This window comes from Balaenoptera borealis (genome assembly GCF_965194805.1).
Source record: "Balaenoptera borealis genome assembly, chromosome: 14".
NCBI lineage: Eukaryota > Metazoa > Chordata > Mammalia > Artiodactyla > Balaenopteridae > Balaenoptera > Balaenoptera borealis.
The window spans coordinates 23,650,633-23,667,863 of record NC_138875.1 but is presented as its reverse complement, the minus strand read 5'-3'; the positions used below and the strand labels follow the sequence as shown (position 1 = coordinate 23,667,863).

Below are 17,231 nucleotides of genomic sequence, written 5' to 3'. Positions count from 1 at the left end.
CCAATAGATATTTATACGCAATGTGTTATTTTATAACTTTAAGGAAACATTTTTTGCATATGTACAATATAAATATTGCCTTCCACATTATCCTTGCCATCCAATCAACAAAGTGTAATACTGTCTCAATGGTGTATTACTGAGCAATTGAGAACAAAACAAAGATAAAGATAAAAAGTATTAGATGACCCATAAACCAATACGAAAGTAAGAAAGAATGGAAAAACCAGTAAAACAAAAAGAAAAAAGAAATAATCAAAGTCACGTGCACTAAGAGGCTTTACTGGTACCAGAGAAGTATTACCAAATGCTCTTAGCTCTGCGGTTTTGCCAGATGTACATGCAGCTGGCACTTAATCTGCACGGGGTTTATGTGAGCTCTGTGAGCACTCTCAAGGTATGTGGTCTGAGTATACCGATGTGTAAGGACAACAGTCCTAGCTCTTCTGTGAGTCTGTCGCTTCTTGACTCGAAGAACCATGTTTGCTCTTTCCTCGCTATAATACCCTGATATGTTCGGTACCATCCTTAGACCTGAGCAAGAGGGGCCCTTCCCTGGACCCTGCATCTTAAAGGGCTCCAACACCACAAATGCAAAATATAACCTTATTAAAGAACACATGGTACCTCTGTCACTTGGGATCAGCGTTCAGTGCTGACACAGTGAGATCTGCAATCCTCAACATACACTCTTGTGACGAACGCCGTCAGGCCCCAGGGAAATGCTTCTGCACACCTCTTGCCCTGTGTCCTTGAAATAAGACAAATGTGCCCAGGCACCTTGAAGGTTGGTGGGCTATAACATCACCAACGTCAGAGACAGGCACTGCTTTGGAGTGTGGGGAGGCACTGGGCAGCAAAGACGTTTAGATAAAAGGAAAGACAAATTAGCTTGTTAATCCTTCCTTCCAGATAGCACAAATGCAAAAAAAAATTCTCATATAATGAAACACCGGTTCCCAGTTGGGCCGAATATCCAATGCCTTGCTTCTCTGCACATTCTAATTGTGGTTTCAGAGGTGCTCACAAATTAGTACAGTATTTGCAAGCACTGCAAACCTGACTTATGAGGAACACTCTGCAGTACTGAACAAGTCACGTTCCTCTTAAATTTGTTTATATGTAGGTACAGACATGACATGCCCAATGCAAGGTAGCAGTTCTTTATACTGGCAGCTAGATGGAGACCGAAGAGTTGAGATGCAAGTACTTTCTTTTTCTTTTTTTTTTTTAACATCTTTATTGGAGTATAATTGCTTTACAATGGTGTGTTAGTTTCTGCTTTATAACAAAGTGAATCAGTTATACATATACATATGTTCTCATATCTCTTCCCTCTTGCATCTCCCTCCCTCCCACCCTCCCTATCCCACCCCCCCCAGGCAGTCACAAAGCACCGAGCTTATCTCCCTTATCTCCCAGTGCTACGCGTCTCCTTCCCCCTAGCTATCCACTTCACGTTTGGCAGTGTATATATGTCCATGCCACTCTCCCACTCCGTCACAGCCTACCCCTTCCCCTCCCCATATCCTCAAGTCCACTCTCTAGTAGGTCTGTGTCTTTATTCCCATCCTACCACTAGGTTCTTCATGACCTTTTTTTTTTTTTCCTTAGATTCCATATATATGTGTTAGCATACTGTATTTATTTTTCTCTTTCTGACTTACTTCACTCTGTATGACAGACTCTAACTCCATCCACCTCACTACAAATAACTCAATTTTGTTTCTTTTTATGGCTGAGTAATATTCCATTGTATATATGTGCCACATCTTCTTTATCCATTCATCCGATGATGGACACTTAGGTTGCTTCCATGTCCTGGCTATTGTAAATAGAGCTGCAATGAACATTTCGGTATATGACTCTTTTTGAATTATGGTTTTCTCAGGGTATATGCCCAGTAGTGGGATTGCTGGGTCGCATGGTAGTTCTATTTTTAGTTTTTTAAGGAACCTCCATACTGTTCTCCATAGTGGCTGTATCAATGTACATTCCCACCAACAGTGCAAGAGTGTTACCTTTTCTCCACACCCTCTCCAGCATTTATTGTTTCTAGATTTGTTGATGATGGCCATTACTTTCATTTTAATATACTAAATGCTTTATTTTTTCAAGAATTAGAAATGTCAGATTTACCTAAATAATTTTGATAAAATATGCTTTTAATATTTAAACAGACGTAGGCTACATCCCCATTCTTGCCCTGGCCCCAGAAACATCAGCAGGCTTGGATATGCAGAGACACAGATAGAGCACGTTGCTCTTCTTAAAGCTCACGTCTCCCCATCTTCCTCTCGCTCATGAACACTGCCAGGGCCTTGCACACAGGGAGTACTCGCCCTGGACATGGGATACAAACTTGTTTGGAAAAACAGAATTTAAACGCAAAACCATGGAAACGGGGAGAGTTTTCCCTGCCAGTAGAGGGCAGGAGCTGAGCAGTTTGTAAGGGAAGTGGGGGCAACTGAGAGAAGGTCTGCCAGGCAGAGCTCCACGCCGCGCAAAGAATTAGGTAGCTGCATTTATCATCAAGGTCTGCATACACTGAGGTGCTTTACCCGGTCTAAACAGGGTACTGTGCTAAGGGTTGGCACACCTAGATACCTTGCACCCTTCACAGCCGTGGGGAGAAAAAGAGAAGACACGATGCTTTAACCCCAAGAAGTGTCCCATCTTCTCACTGGCTTAAACAGAAAACATCTTACGTTGGGCTGAAACAATCCAGACACAAAAGGACAAGTATCATATGATTCCACTTCTCTGAGGTACCTAGAAGAATCCAACTCAGAGACAAAGGTGAACAGGGATTACCAGGGGCTGCAGGGAAAGGGGGAAATAGGGAGATAGTATTCAATGGGTAGAGACTTTCAGTTCTGCAAGATGAAAACAGCTCTGGAGATGGATGGTGGTGATGGCTGCACAACAATGGGTAAGTATTTCATGCCACTGAACCGTGCACTTAAAAACGGTTGACACGGTAAATTTTATGTTTTGTATATTTTACCCAAATAAATAAACAAATAAATAAGAAGCAAGCAAGCAACAGGGGGAAAAAAACATCTTTAGAGGAACACTGGGGGGCCTGACCACCTTGCACAGAGCAGAGCACACAGGTTACTTACTGCTAAGGTAGAAGCCATAGGTTAAGAACTTTGTTTTAGAAGAGAACTAGTTATTTACAACCTTTGCTGATACAGTTAAACCCACACTATTGGACTTCAGAGGGAGGAGCAGAGGGCGGGGAAAGAGACTCTGGGGTGGATTTTTCAGCCAACCTGGTACATCAAGGATGCTTTTAGCTACAGAGGAGATTCTTCAAACATTCAGAGTCCAGCCATCCAACTTCTGTTCTCCTGCCTCTGGTCCACAGCTCAGCTGAGTCGCTCCTAATGACAGCTCAGAAAGGGGACTGACCGCTACTTTATTTCTGTTCCTCCCTTGTTCAAGATCCGAAATGCCCATTCCCTCATTTTTACCTCCCCTGATTCCAGCCTCAGCTCCTGTGTTAAGTCATATCAGCCAACGTTTGTGAAGTATCAATTATTTGATAGGCTCCTTCCTGAATGAACACTAAGAAATGTGAAACCTCTCCCCACTTCTTAAGGCACCCACAGTCTGGTTGGAGAGAGAGGACACGGTAGGCCAAAAAGCGTGTAACTGCAGGAAGTGTAAATTGAAGCCATGCTCAGCGTTGTTTGAATTGAGTTTGGAGATGATTGTCACACCTGGGCCAAGAGAACTGTAGCATTTAAGCTGGATCTTGATGAATTGGTAGGATATGTAGAGTGAGAAGCAGAACTCTAGGTGGGTGGAGTAGAGTGATCATTACCCTAACAGTGGGGCATCAAAAAGTACGGTCACAAAACCACACAGCCCAGGAGCGACCTGGACAGAGTCCGATGCTCAGAGCCCATTATATCTCCAGAACTGCTAACCTCCAGCCCCAGCCATCTCTTCTGATTACAGCTGATGGCCGTGTAGCAGGGGAGGGGGCAGGAGACGGGTCCTGGGCAGCTGCCAGGATTAGTCACGCAGGGCAGAACTCATTCTCCACTGGGGACGTGGGCATCTGCTCTGTTTTAGCAACACAGCTGACACTCCCTCCGTACAACTCTTTAAAAAACACCCACCGACTTACAAGATCAACTGAAATGAAATCTGCTGGAGCGGAAGATACACCATTCACGTGGGTGAACTAATTTTATTTTGTTTTGGGCGTGGGGTGGTAAGTTATTCAACATGATAAACATGATTCCATCTGTTGGGAATTTTGTTTCTCACCTCAAAACCAAGAGGAGGCTGGCAAAGTCTGCCTGCCAGGAAAGGGAAGGGGAGGTGAGCACACCTTAGTGTAAACAACTTTTAACAAACTAACCAACTGACTGTCCCAGGTTTACCAAGGAATGTGCTCAAAGTTGATACAAAACAAAAGTTAGGAGGGGCAAGACGTTCAACCTTCCTACTAATCAATGTATTAATCACCAACCACTGTTAAGTGCATGTGAGCAAAGCATAAGACAAGGTCCATTTCTCAAGCAGGTCATTACTACCTAGAAAGACAGGACCAAAGAGCTTAGAAGAAGGAAAAACAGTAAGACAGTAAATGATCAAAGGCTAAGTGATGGGGGACAAACTTTCAGTGCTCTTGCAGTTCACAGAGAGGCAATAATCACCCCAGGCCAGACCTGCTCTGCAGCCCCTCAAACCTGACCCATCCCAAAGCCAAATCTTGATTTTTTTGGCCACTTGGTTCGAAGCCTGTTCATCTCCCAGTCTCCCCTACTGTAAACCCTGCATGCACGACCTGCGTCCTCAGCCTCAGGCTGTCCCGTCTGTCCCCTTCTGCAGTGGCTTCCAGGTGCACTGGCCTCCCTTCCTTCCACACTCTCAAAGGGGACACCCTGAGGACTCGGGGCTTTGGCGCACAACTCCTGCCTGGGACGCTCCCCTCGGCCCACCCGGGCCTGAGTCTTCAATGCTGGCTCCTTTCCACAGCCCCTCCCCCGACACCCTCACCTCCACTCCCTCCTCACTTTCCTCCTGTACCTCGTCTGCTGCTTCCGTGCCTGCTGAAGGCTGCTCGGGCTCTTTCCCGTATTTCTGTGTTCACGTTCACTAAGCCCTCCAGCACTGAGCCCCCACGAATGGCAGGGCCACAGCCGATCACCCATAAACCCCCATGGCCAGCGCAGTGCACGCCTTCAAATATGTGTGAAATGCACAAATCACAGGGAAGGGTAGTGACAAAAGGCTCGTGAAAAGGGAAACTGAATCAGACCTTCTAGAAGGAATACCATTTCCTGGTTACTACTTTGTCTTCCTTTTGAGCAAAACCACCTGAAAATCAACTAACGAAAAAACTCTCGGGGCTTCCCTGGTGGCGCAGTGCTTAAGAATCTGCCTGCCAATGCAGGGGACACGGGTTCGAGCCCTGGTCCGGGAAGATCCCACATGCCGCGGAGCAACTAAGCCCATGCGCGACAGCTACTGAAGCCTGCGCTCCTAGAGCCCGTGCTCCACAACAAGAGAAGCCACCGTGATGAGAAGCCCGTGCACCGCAACGAAGAGTAGCTCCCACTCGCCGCAACTAGAGAAAGCCCGTGCGCAGCAACGAAGACCCAACACAGCCAAAAAAAAAACAAAAACAAAAACTCTCACTGGAGCAAATAACATGTAATGAGTGTTTACATGCCAGGCACGACTCTAAGTACATGCCACATAGTAACTCATTTTATTCTAAGGAGCTCCCTAGACAAACTATCACCACCATGTCACAGATGAAGTAATAGGCACAGAAAAATTGCTAACTTGCTCAAGGGCACAAAGCTAGCAAGGGCCAAGCCAGGATCCCAACCCAGGCAGGCTGGGCCCAGAGCCGGTACTCCAACCACTGTACCAGGCACTGGCTCTTATGGCAAGTGGCTCCCCCTCACCTCCCACTGAGCCTCAACCCCACGGAGGGAAGCCTCCTGTGCCCTCCACTCCACGGAGAAGATCCTTGCCTCAGTCACCCGCCATCTCTCAGCTGCTAACACCAATGGGCACTTGTTTGTAATGGGCCATCCACTCAGCAGCTTCATGGTTTAAACTTTCACATACGTTACCATCAACAGCAACAAAACGGTTGCCAGGGGCTCAGAAGCTCCAACGTGCAGGACACGCTCTAGCCACAATGTAGCATCCAGCCCCACTTAGCAGAGCTCTGCACTCCCACCCCCAGCACTGCACTCACAGTTTCATCTTCCAGTCGGAGCTGGAGGCTCTTCTCGCCCTCCTTGTAGTCCTTGGTTAATTCAGCCGAGCGCCACACTTCATCGGGGTCAGGGATCCAGACCTTTGTGTACTGAAAGATTAAAAGAGAAGAAACTTAGATGCCAAGAGAAGCTTTCAGGTGTGCTCTCTATGAGGGGCCCTCAGGAGAACTTTTAAAGTCATCTGCACACATTTCCCTCCCTTCTCATTTCAAGATACAAGGTGATCCAATACCATGACAAGAGACAACTCACAGGACTGGTTACAGAGGACTTCTTCTAGATCCTAACAGAATGTCACAGATAAATGAAATTCGAATTCTACCAGGGGAATGCCAAGCCTAGATTTGGTTATACCCAGAGTTTTACACCATTATCTCAAAAGGTGGTACAAAATAGCAACGTCAGAGGGAGTGTCTAGTGTGCTGCAAACAACGATTAAGACGACACATGCAAAACCCAACGAGACAGTGTAGCAAGTCTTCAGAGCTTGGGAATCTCTGCTTTGATATTCTGCATTCAGGGTCAAAGCCATTTTCCTGCACAAGTGAAAGAAAGTGGTCAGCAAACTGAAACTGTGTTAATATATTCCTGAGTGGTCAGCAATCTCAATTTAGTTGTGCATTCTTTAAGCCACAAACATACCCCCAAGTCTCAGGCATCCTTCCCCAGCCGCCATCCGGATCGAACATCCGCAAGGTCATTAAGCTGGCCAAATCCTGGCAGGGAAGAATGCAGCCCTTGGTGAGTGGGAGGCACTGTCAATGTCACTCGGGGGCTCTCGGCCCTGACTGCACATTAGAATCACCTGGGAGCCTTGAAAAGACCAATCGGGGTTCACCTCAGACCCACGCAGCATTTGAGGTGACATGAAAGCTCCAAGGTGAGTGTAACGTGCAGCTGGGGAGAACCACGGGTCTGCTGCACCAAATGGCAGCATCTACTAGTGGCCGTCTCTCTCGGCACCACGCTCCTTACCTCTGTCAGACACATTTTCTCAGTATTTGTCTCATAGGTATGCGATTTCCACAGGGCCTATTTGCTTGAGAAGATGTCTGTGTACACGGGCACATACCCCCCCATTATATATATATATTTTTTTAATTTTTATATATAATTATATTTGTATATTTATAGTTATGTATAATCATATATATATATCTATAAAATGGCCACAGAATATTCTTAGCAAAATTAGTACTCCTGAAATGAATAGTTCTTAAGACCAGAGGCCAGCCAGAATGTGTGCTTGGGTCAGCATAACCCACCTCCCCCGTGGAGGGGCAGCAAAGCACAGGCCCTATGGCCAGCCAGTTGCCGACTTGATTTTGGTCCTGCTTTTTTACGGCATTTTGTTCCACGTGATCACTGGCTTTTTTTAAAAGCAAGCCCCGGCCCCTGCTACACTCGTCTCTAATTCAGGATCGAAGTGTGAAAGTCGTGAGGCAAGAGATTCAGAACACCAGTTAATGGGAAAGCAAACCACCACCAACTTGCATCGCTGATACCCCAGCTCAGGGTACAAAGCCAAAGTCGTTTGTTTTTGGTTTTACAATGAATCAAGTTCACAGGACTGTCTCTCTGCCTCTGAGCCTGCACTACAGCAAGGTATTCCTATATCTTTAAGAGGAAGATACTCTAGAGCTTTATAGTATCTGAGTGCTATCGAGTAATACATGAAGAATGTTTGGAGGTATCTCCAGAGAAAACTGAGTGTTTCAACATTTCTCTCCCTTCAGGTGTTCTAACTTACCTCCTCCTCTACCATTGAAGCCCACCATCCATCCAGCTGTGGGGACTTTGAAGCTCCTGTCCCCCAGCTTCAAGTGAGCGACTTTGCTTAGCCTCGCTACACTCCCCGTCCCTGAGTTAGGCCGCCGGGACTCCCCTTCCAGTCAGAGGGAGGACAGCGCACCCAAGAAGCTCTATTCAAAGCCAAGTCTTCATTCAGTGTAAAGTGGCGTCAGGAAAGGCTCAAGATAACAGAGTGACAAACAAGAGAAGAAGGGGAAAATACCAACAGGAAGCGAGTGGAGGTGGGGATGTGCGGACGTCGTCAAGCTGCGTGATGTACTGGAAGCCAAGGAGCCCAGTCCCAGCTCACACGGGGGCTCCGCTGGCCTTAACCCTGCTGTTCACATGCCTCTCACCGGACAGGTCACTGCACCCAGCACTGGGGAACCTCGCTGCCTGGCTCTGCTGCTGTTTAACTCTCGCTCTGGGAGGGTCCATTTACCTTTCTACTTACATAAATCTCTCCTCTCTAAGCAGACTGAAAACACCTGGTAGGCAGACAATTGTCATCTATATTTTCCTAAACCCACACAATCCATCAGAGCATCAGGGGCATAAGGGGACCCTACTGATACTTCAGTTCCTTGCTACTCCAGGTGAGGACCTCAGCCTCACCACTACCTGGGAGCTGGTTAGAAATGCAGAATCTCACACCAACGGCATCGGAATGGGCACACCTAAGTACCTACTGTTCTGCTCCTGCAATATGATCTCACTCTTCCCTGTTTTTGTACACAGGCTAGACTATAGCCCTGGACCAAATCTGGTGTGCCACTTGTTTTTATACAGCCAATGAGTGAAGAATAGTCTTTAAATGGTTAAACAGCTGGGAAAAAAAAATCAAAAGAATGATAATCACATGCTAACACATGAAAACTATTCATGTCAAATTTTGGTGTACATAAAGTTTTATTGGAACACAAGGACACATTCTATCTACGTGTTGTCTGTGGCTGCTTCCACATATCAGTGACAGTTGTAACATAGGCCCTATGGCCCCAAACCTAAAATATTTACCCTCTGGCCCTTTACAGAAAAGGTTTGCTGCCCTCTACCTTTGAACATGCTGTTTCCTCAGCCTAGAATGTCCTTTCCTCATTGTCTATGTGGGCAGAGTCAAAGTTCCAGCACCGTCTCCTCACTGAACCCTTCCTTCCCTGTGCACTACAGAGGTAGCCCTTCCCAACTCCGGACTGCCACAATCAACTCTTCTATGATCAACTTTCTTTATGGTTTTTGCAGTCATTTCTTTCACGTCAGTTTCCTCTTACTACTTCAAGGTCTTTCAGATACACCATGGGGCATTTCTGTACCCCTGGCATGTAGTAGATGCTCAGGAAATGTTTACTGAGACAGGAATCAGTGAAGAGAGAAGGTGTGTTTATGGGGCACCTGGTTTACACATAAAACACTGTGATAAGCAACATGTAACCAAATATAAACATGAAGATCTATACCCTCACGTTAAGGAACATACAGTCTAGCTGGATAGATAATTCAAATAAAAAATATACTCTAGGGGGAGGTGTGACCAATTTCAAAGGAGAGTAACAGCTATTCAGTGGTGGGGGGGCAGGCAAGGCAAGAGAAGGGAGGGCAACGATGGTAAATGCCAACTTAGAGAGGAAACAGGTGACCAGATTCTCCTACAACGTCTTAAAGGCTAGTGTGCATTACAGATCTGATCAAGCAAACTTTAGATTCAAATCCAGTAAACATCTGAGTACCCACTCTGTGCTAGATGCTGTCACGTGTCCTCCATCCCCACAATGAAGACACATGTGGACATGCATTGAGATTACAGCAGTTCATTGTTAAACAAGAATGAAGTAAACCCTGTATTGTGATGGTACAGGATGGGTGACATCTGCAGGCAGGCCTCCCCACCTTTACGCTACTTCATAGATTCTTGGCTTAAGGTGCCTATGAGTTACTGAGCGGGGCTGTTCACCCAATGTCACATACGCCGCACTTGAGCTATTTATAGGACTTCCAAGGGCAATTTTAACCACAATCAAGTTTTGCTTTAGGTGCTGACTGAGCCAACAAGCCTCTCCACTCAGGCCAAGGAAGATCCACTGCCCCTGTAACCGAGTACAAGGTGGGGCATGATCAGTACAAAGTAAACAGCCAAGAGAACAGACACACAAACTGAGAGGAAGGAGAGATAAGGAACACAGTAGCCAGCAAAGACTTGAGGGAGACATACATGTGGAATCTAAACAATACAAATGAGCTTACTACAAAACAGAAACAGACTCACAAACACAGAAAATAAACTTACTGTTACCAAAGGGGAATGCGGGGAGGGATAAATTGGGAGTATGGGATTTACAGATGCACACTACCATGTATAAAATAGATAAACAACATGGATTTACTGTATAGCACAGGGAACTATATTCAATATCTTATAATAAACTATAATGGAAAAGAATTTTTAAAGTATATATATATATATATATATATATATATATATATAACCAAATCACTTTGCTGTACACCTGAAACTAACACAATATTGTAAATCAACTATACTTCAATTAAACAAAAAAGACTTGAGGGAGGAAGACAGAGGTGATCTGAGCTGTGGAGATGGAAAGAATTTGTGGGTTTCTTTTTAATTTATTTATTTTTTCTTAATAGTCATCCATTTTATACACATCAGTGTATGCATGTCAATCCCAATCTCCCAATTCATCACACCACCCCCCTCCACCACTTTCCCGCCTTGGTGTCCATACGTTTGTTCTCTACATCTGTGTCTCAATTTCTGCTCTGCAAACCGGTTCATGTGTACCACTTTCTAGGTTCCACATATATGCATTAATATACGATATTTGTTTTTCTCTTTCTGACTTACTTCACTCTGTATGACAGTCTCTAGATGCATCCACGCCTCTACAAATGACCCAATTTCGTTCCTTTTTATGGCTGAGTAATATTCCATTGTATATATGTACCACATCTTCTTTATCCATTCGTCTGTCGATGGGCAATTAGGTTGCTTCCATGACCTGGCTATTGTAAATAGTGCTGCAATGAACATTGGGGTGCATGTGTCTTTTTGAATTATGGTTTTCTCTGGGTATATGCCCAGTAGTGGGATGGCTGGGTCATATGGTAATTCTATTTTTAGTTCTTTAAGGAACCTGCATACTGTTCTCCATAGTGGCTGTTATCAATTTACATTCCCACCAACAGTGCAGGCAGGAGGGCTCCCTTTTCTCCACACCCTCTCCAGCATTTGCTGTTTGTAGATTTTCTGAGGATGCCCATTCTAACTGGTGTGAGGTGATACCTCATTGTAGTTTTGATTTGCATTTCTCTAATAATTAGTGATGTTGAGCAGCTTTTCATGTGCTTCTTGCCCATTTGTATGCCTTCTTTGGAAAATGTCTATTTAGGTCTTCTGCCCATTTTTGGATTGGGTTGTTTGTTTTTTTAATATTGAGCTGCATGAGCTGTTTATATATTTTGGAGATTAATCCTTTGTCCAATGATTCATTTGAAAATATTTTCTCCCATTCAGAGGGTTGTCTTTTTGTCTTGTTTATGGTTTCCTTTGCTGTGCAAAAGTTTTTAAGTTTCATTAGGTCCCATTTGTTTATTTTTGTTTTTATTTTTTTTATTTTTATTTTTTTTTTACTCTAGGAGGTGGATCAAAAAATATCCTGCTGTGATTTATGTCAAAGAGTGTTCTTCCTATGTTTTCCCCTAAGAGTTTTATAGTGCCCGGTCTTACATTTAGGTCTCTAATCCGGAGATGGAAAGAATTTGTAAGGGAAGGGTTTCCTTTGCAATGATGAAAATGTTCTGCAACTAGATAGACATGGTGGTTGCACAACATTGTGAATGCACTCAATGCTACTGAACGGTTCATTTAATAGTTAATTTTTTGTCATGTGAATTTCACCTCAATTTAAAAAACAAAAACTGTTTTGGTTGCAGATGATGCAAACAGCATCCTGCACACTCTCTCCTGACATGGGTTCTCACTTCTAATATCTGGAAAAGCAGTAAGATAAAATATATTCTTTTAACAGAAAGCCATCATTTCTATGAGCCAGACAGAAACTTTCTACAACCAAGGTTCTGTGTTGCCTCTTCATTTTTTCTCACCTTCAGGGAATTCCTTCAAACAAATCTGACCTCTACCAACTTTCCTGGAGGCAGTAGACTGTAGGAAAGACAAGCTCCCTCACAGAATCCTATTACAGTACTACTCAATTTGTCACTATGCTGTTTTAACAATACTTAATCCCATCATATCAAAGTAAATAAAATAATGTCTGACCTAATTGTCAAAGAAAAACTGATTTTTCTTTTGGAAAGAGCCCTGTGTATTAACCGGAGAAGGCAGATGCCTCTCTGAAATGAAATGCATTAGTACTGAGAGCGATTCTCCAGCCAGAGTTCATTTCTCCGAGATCTGCAGCAGGCACAGAGGCAGCTCTGACACACAGCTGGAGGGAGCAGCTGCCTCTGGCACTAGTGCTCAACCCTGGCGCAGGGGAGAACCACCTGCGGAGCTTTTAAAGCTTCCCCAGCCAGGCAACCCCTCAGGCCAGTTACATCAATCTCTGGGGGTGGGAACCAGGCAGTGTTTTTTTTAAAGCTCCCCAGCTGCATCCAATGTGCAGGCAGGTCTGAAAACCAGCAGTCCTTGTGGTTTGATTTGGTGACTGATTTGCAGGGCAGCACAGACCCTCATGTGCCCGGAGGCCTCTCCCCACTGGCCTGTGGTCGAACATGAAATTCCAGTCTGAGGATTCTTTATCCTGAGCAGAGCACTACCTGCAGAAAGCCCCTGCTAAAATGTAAGTATAATGCTGAGAAGAGGACAGCATTTACCCATTTATACTAATTATCATGCAGTGCAGTACTGTGGTTAAGTGTGCGGGCTCTAGAGCTAGACAGCCTGGGTAAGAATTCCAACCACCACTCATTAGGTTGGGTAAGGTGATGAATGGGTCTGAGCCTCGGTTTCCTCATTTGAACAATCTGGGCAAAAGTTAGACCAACCTCATGAAGCGTCCTAAGAATTAGATGAAATCCCACAGTATTGGTACTGTACACATTAGGCAGTAGTGACAGTGGTGATGATATTAGACACTGTGCCGTCTAGAAGGCAGGATCCTCCTGGGATCCTGCAGACGATTAGGGAACGGGAAACAAACCCAAGGTGTTCCATGTTACTGGGATCCTTTAGATGTCCTGCAAATCATCATACATAGGTAGCCATGCTTTGCCTTAAAATCAGTAACTGGATCTAGACTACTTCAACCTCAAAACCCTGAGAGGAGTGACTCTCAACGGTGGCTGGCATTTAAGAATTATCTGCAGATCTTTAAAAAAAAAAAAAGACCCAATGCCCATGTCCCACACTTGAATAATTAAGATTAAGTCTGAGAGTAGGCCCCAAGCACTGTACTTTCTTTTTACGCTTTCCAAGTGATGAATGCGCCATCAGAGTTAAAATCACTGTTTCAGAGTGAGCCTCAGAACCAAAGTGGACTTCAGGGAAAAGAGAATAGGAACATTGGAAACATTCACTCCATAGAATTATTAATAATGCCACCTCCATAATCTTACACTAATATAAGTAATTTAATCATTTCATCTTAGTTTTAAAACTGAAATAAGATGAGCAGGGTTATCGCTAATATTTCACAAAGAAGAAACTTGAGGGTAAAACATAGTGGACAATTTGCCAAAGTTCACAGTGAAGAGCCAAGTTCAGGGCAGAATCAAAGAGAAGATCTCAGACTCTAAGTCCTCCACTGTCTCCCCCCACCCATGGAGGAATACTGACTTTCTTACAGCAGCCTAGGTCCCACTGAGTACGTATTTTATACAGTTAAAGTGTCTTATAATCACACATCAAAAAAGTGCAAACACCCATTGACAATGACATGCCAAGTTAAGCCACTAAGTAGTTTTGGAGTTAAGAATCAGACTGAAGTTTTGGTCACAATGTAGTCTTGACTTGAAGCAAGGCAGTCTGGGCACAGACCCCCGGGAATGGATGAGAGGGGACCCCACAGCCTAACCTGGTGACTCACTGGATAAACTGCCTGCCCATTCCTACCTCTGTTTAGGGGACAAAGAGCAGGCACACTGTCGGCCTTATTCACGGCTGTACCCCAGCACTGACATGACGTCATGGTTAGCAGGAACTCAAATCTCTGCTCTATGATTGAAAGCGAGGCTCTGGTTAGGGGTGGGAAGGGAGTCCTTTTGACTCCAGAGAAACAGAGAAACCAGTCAATAGATTTACTCAGGGCGTGAATTTTGTTCTAGAACTCATTTGGAGAAGATGCAAGATCAAGCTGGTCAACCTCCATCCCTCAAGGAGCACAGAAGCCACCGAGTTTCTCCGTACAGGACCAGCCTGAGATCCAGCACAGAGGAGCATCAACAAACAACAGTGCTTCCCAGCACTGTTACAAGTAAGCGGACAGGCTGTGGGTTTCAAGGGAAAACATAATTGTGAAAAGGTAGGGAGGTGAGACCTGGAACTCAGATGCCGCGCAAGGCAGGAAGGATCACACACAGCAAAAGGACAGCAAGCTGCTTCCCCAGCCTTGCCCAAGTCCAGCTACAAAGTGCTAGGACGGCAGGCTGAGAACCACAGTGCTAACAGACTACAAGACCCTCTAGGCCAAAAATCATGTGTCCCTTATTAAAAATGGGGCTATTCATAGCTCAGTTCTTTAGTGAGGTTAGGAAAACACCTAAACGCTTCTCCAAAATGTCGTAAGTGATCCTCTGTGGGGGTAAGTGTCCATTTCGAAGCTTCTCCTGCTAAAGCAACAGTTCTTGGAGGGAAAAGAAAGACAACACACTTCCCTAAGCCGACAGTTTCATTTCAGCACCATCACAAGAGCAGGTTCCCCAGTGGTGTGGTGCCTCGCAGGGTACTGCCACGTTGTAGGAACTATGAAGACCTACCTTACCCAACTGCCCTTCTGGCAGGAGGTGGGTCACATTTCATTCTTTTGCATGTGAAGAGTCTGGAGGACAAAGACTAGGCCTTTTACCACATCCGAGCAGAACCTCCCGCAATCCTCTGCACATCTACTGAAGTCTGAAGATCATGTTCATGGACCCAGATACCAACTGCATCCTGAACCCAGTGGTGGTGATGAGTCCCCCAAATCTGGGGGGTCAAAGTCAAGAACATCCCCAGCAGCATGTTGCTGGGCATCTTCCCTTCCCACTGGCTGGGCTCCCGCTATGGGAGACACGTGAGTAGGAGGTTAAGACGCAGGTTATCAGGTACTAGCCTCAACCCCCATCACAGGCTGTTTCCTCATCTGTAGAGTGGAGAAATATCTTCCATATTACAGTTGCTGTTAGGATTAAATGAAATGAAACGTTTAGCACAGCATCTGTCACAGGAGTTATTGTTATTGTGGCAGGAACTTGGGCCCTGGGATAGAGACACGGAGAACTCCCTGTAGGAGAGCACAGACACAACCAAATAATCCCAATGGAACCACATGCACAGAAAGTGTCATGGGAACATAGAAGCTCCAACTTCCTGAGTTAGTTACCTCCTCCTCCCCCCAGCACCAAGGCCAGCCTCCTGGTTTCCCTGTTTACTCATTCCCATTAAAGGCTTCCTGGACCAGTAATAACCTTCCTTTTTCCCCAGATGCTCTGCACTGGGAAGCTCCCTATAACTTATAGCCAGGGGGAATTATATGTAAATATTCTGTTTGTCCAGAGCCAAGAAGTAACTGAAAATCCATGTACAATTCTGGGCCAATGAGGTAGGTGCCTGAGGCCCCACCCAGAACTCTTCCAAACTTGTTCCATGTCCTTTCCTAAACGAGAAAACCAAGCTAGTCCAAATGCCAGGAAGAACTTTAACTTAATGCAGAGAGATTGGGACAGCAAAAAGCCACTCAGCATCCTTGGGGTAAAAAGGATAGAACAAAACCAGAGAAGTGAGCTTTATTCTATAACATATAAAGTGCACAGTTAAACAGCAAAGTTATAATAAAACCCAACACTTCCTGTCAATTAAACGAAACAAAAGACAAATATACCAAAAGGAAGGTCCATCAACCTATTTCCTGTATCGACCATCACATCGTATTTTTTATATTTGCTATCTTATGTGCTTATAGCACTATGTCATCTCAACCCAGTCTTCTGAGGAGAGATTCAACTCTTTCTGATATCTGATTACATCATCAGTCACAATTACATCTTAATCCACATTCTATATCTGCTAATGCAGACCCAAGTCTCCATGTGGCTGGTGAAACAATTTACCTGTTTACTGCCCTGCAGATGTTAACAGAATAAGCAGTATGTCCTTAAGTGACAAATGGACAAGATGGGAGGCGCTTGGTGTTCAGAGAGCATCGCTGAGTCATTTTATCCATCCAGTTTATACCAGCAGCACATGTGTTTGACAGAAGCTACAGTGATATCAGAGGCTTAGAAATAGCCATAAAGCAATGCGTTAATTTTGAAGTTTTGGAAAGACCACTGAAATTTCCCTATTTAAAAAGGGTATGTTGATGGCAAGCTAGTTTTGTAAGCCTGCAATGTTAAATCCATTTAACCTGCTACTAAAGAAGCTAGAAAAGATTTACTCAAAGCTAGTACATTTCATGCAGCTAAATATATGTCTGAATCTTCTCAAGAAGCTAAAGCTTTGTTGGAATTTGTTGGAACATGACTACCGCTCCTAGACTGTGGACTCTCCCTGTACAGGGCAAATTAGTATGTAAATTAAATACTCCATAATCATATTATTACAAATCTTTAAGTCATTTAAGACAGTTTTCCAGAGCACACCATCTTCATTTCCACCTAAGCTCTTTGAAATACCTCAACTTTTAAAATCCATATATGATGCCATCACCGGGCAGTTGTTTTCCTCCTTCCTGCAGGTATATACTCCTGATCTCCACAGTCGAAGACGACTATATTGTTTTTCCCAAAGAAACAGTCTTAATAGTTTACACTCACCACAATGCTTATTAGCAAGTCACAGTCCTAGAAATATTCACCAGGGCAAAGTTAAGTTTGTTTGCTTCCATTTTTTTAATTTAAACCCTGTTCCATTAATAGACCTCTCTAAGAAACCAAAATCAGCACTGACTGAAGTCATTTCAGGCTAAGCTAGCTTCTGCAAACAAAACTTCACTGATCAAAAATAAA

The 17,231-nt window shown here is 44.4% G+C and overlaps 1 protein-coding gene across 5 annotated transcripts in view; it reads right to left on the bottom strand.

The window, feature by feature from the left end:
- The window catches only part of MYO5B (myosin VB), a 360,038-nt gene that overhangs the window by 205,157 nt on the left and 137,650 nt on the right, over positions 1–17,231 (bottom strand). For all 5 annotated transcript variants that reach the window (XM_082355410.1, XM_082355408.1, XM_082355411.1 and 2 more), the window contains exon 2: positions 6,236–6,346. In XM_082355410.1, coding sequence (XP_082211536.1) covers positions 6,236–6,346 — 111 coding nt within the window. The remainder of the gene's footprint in view (positions 1–6,235; positions 6,347–17,231) is intronic.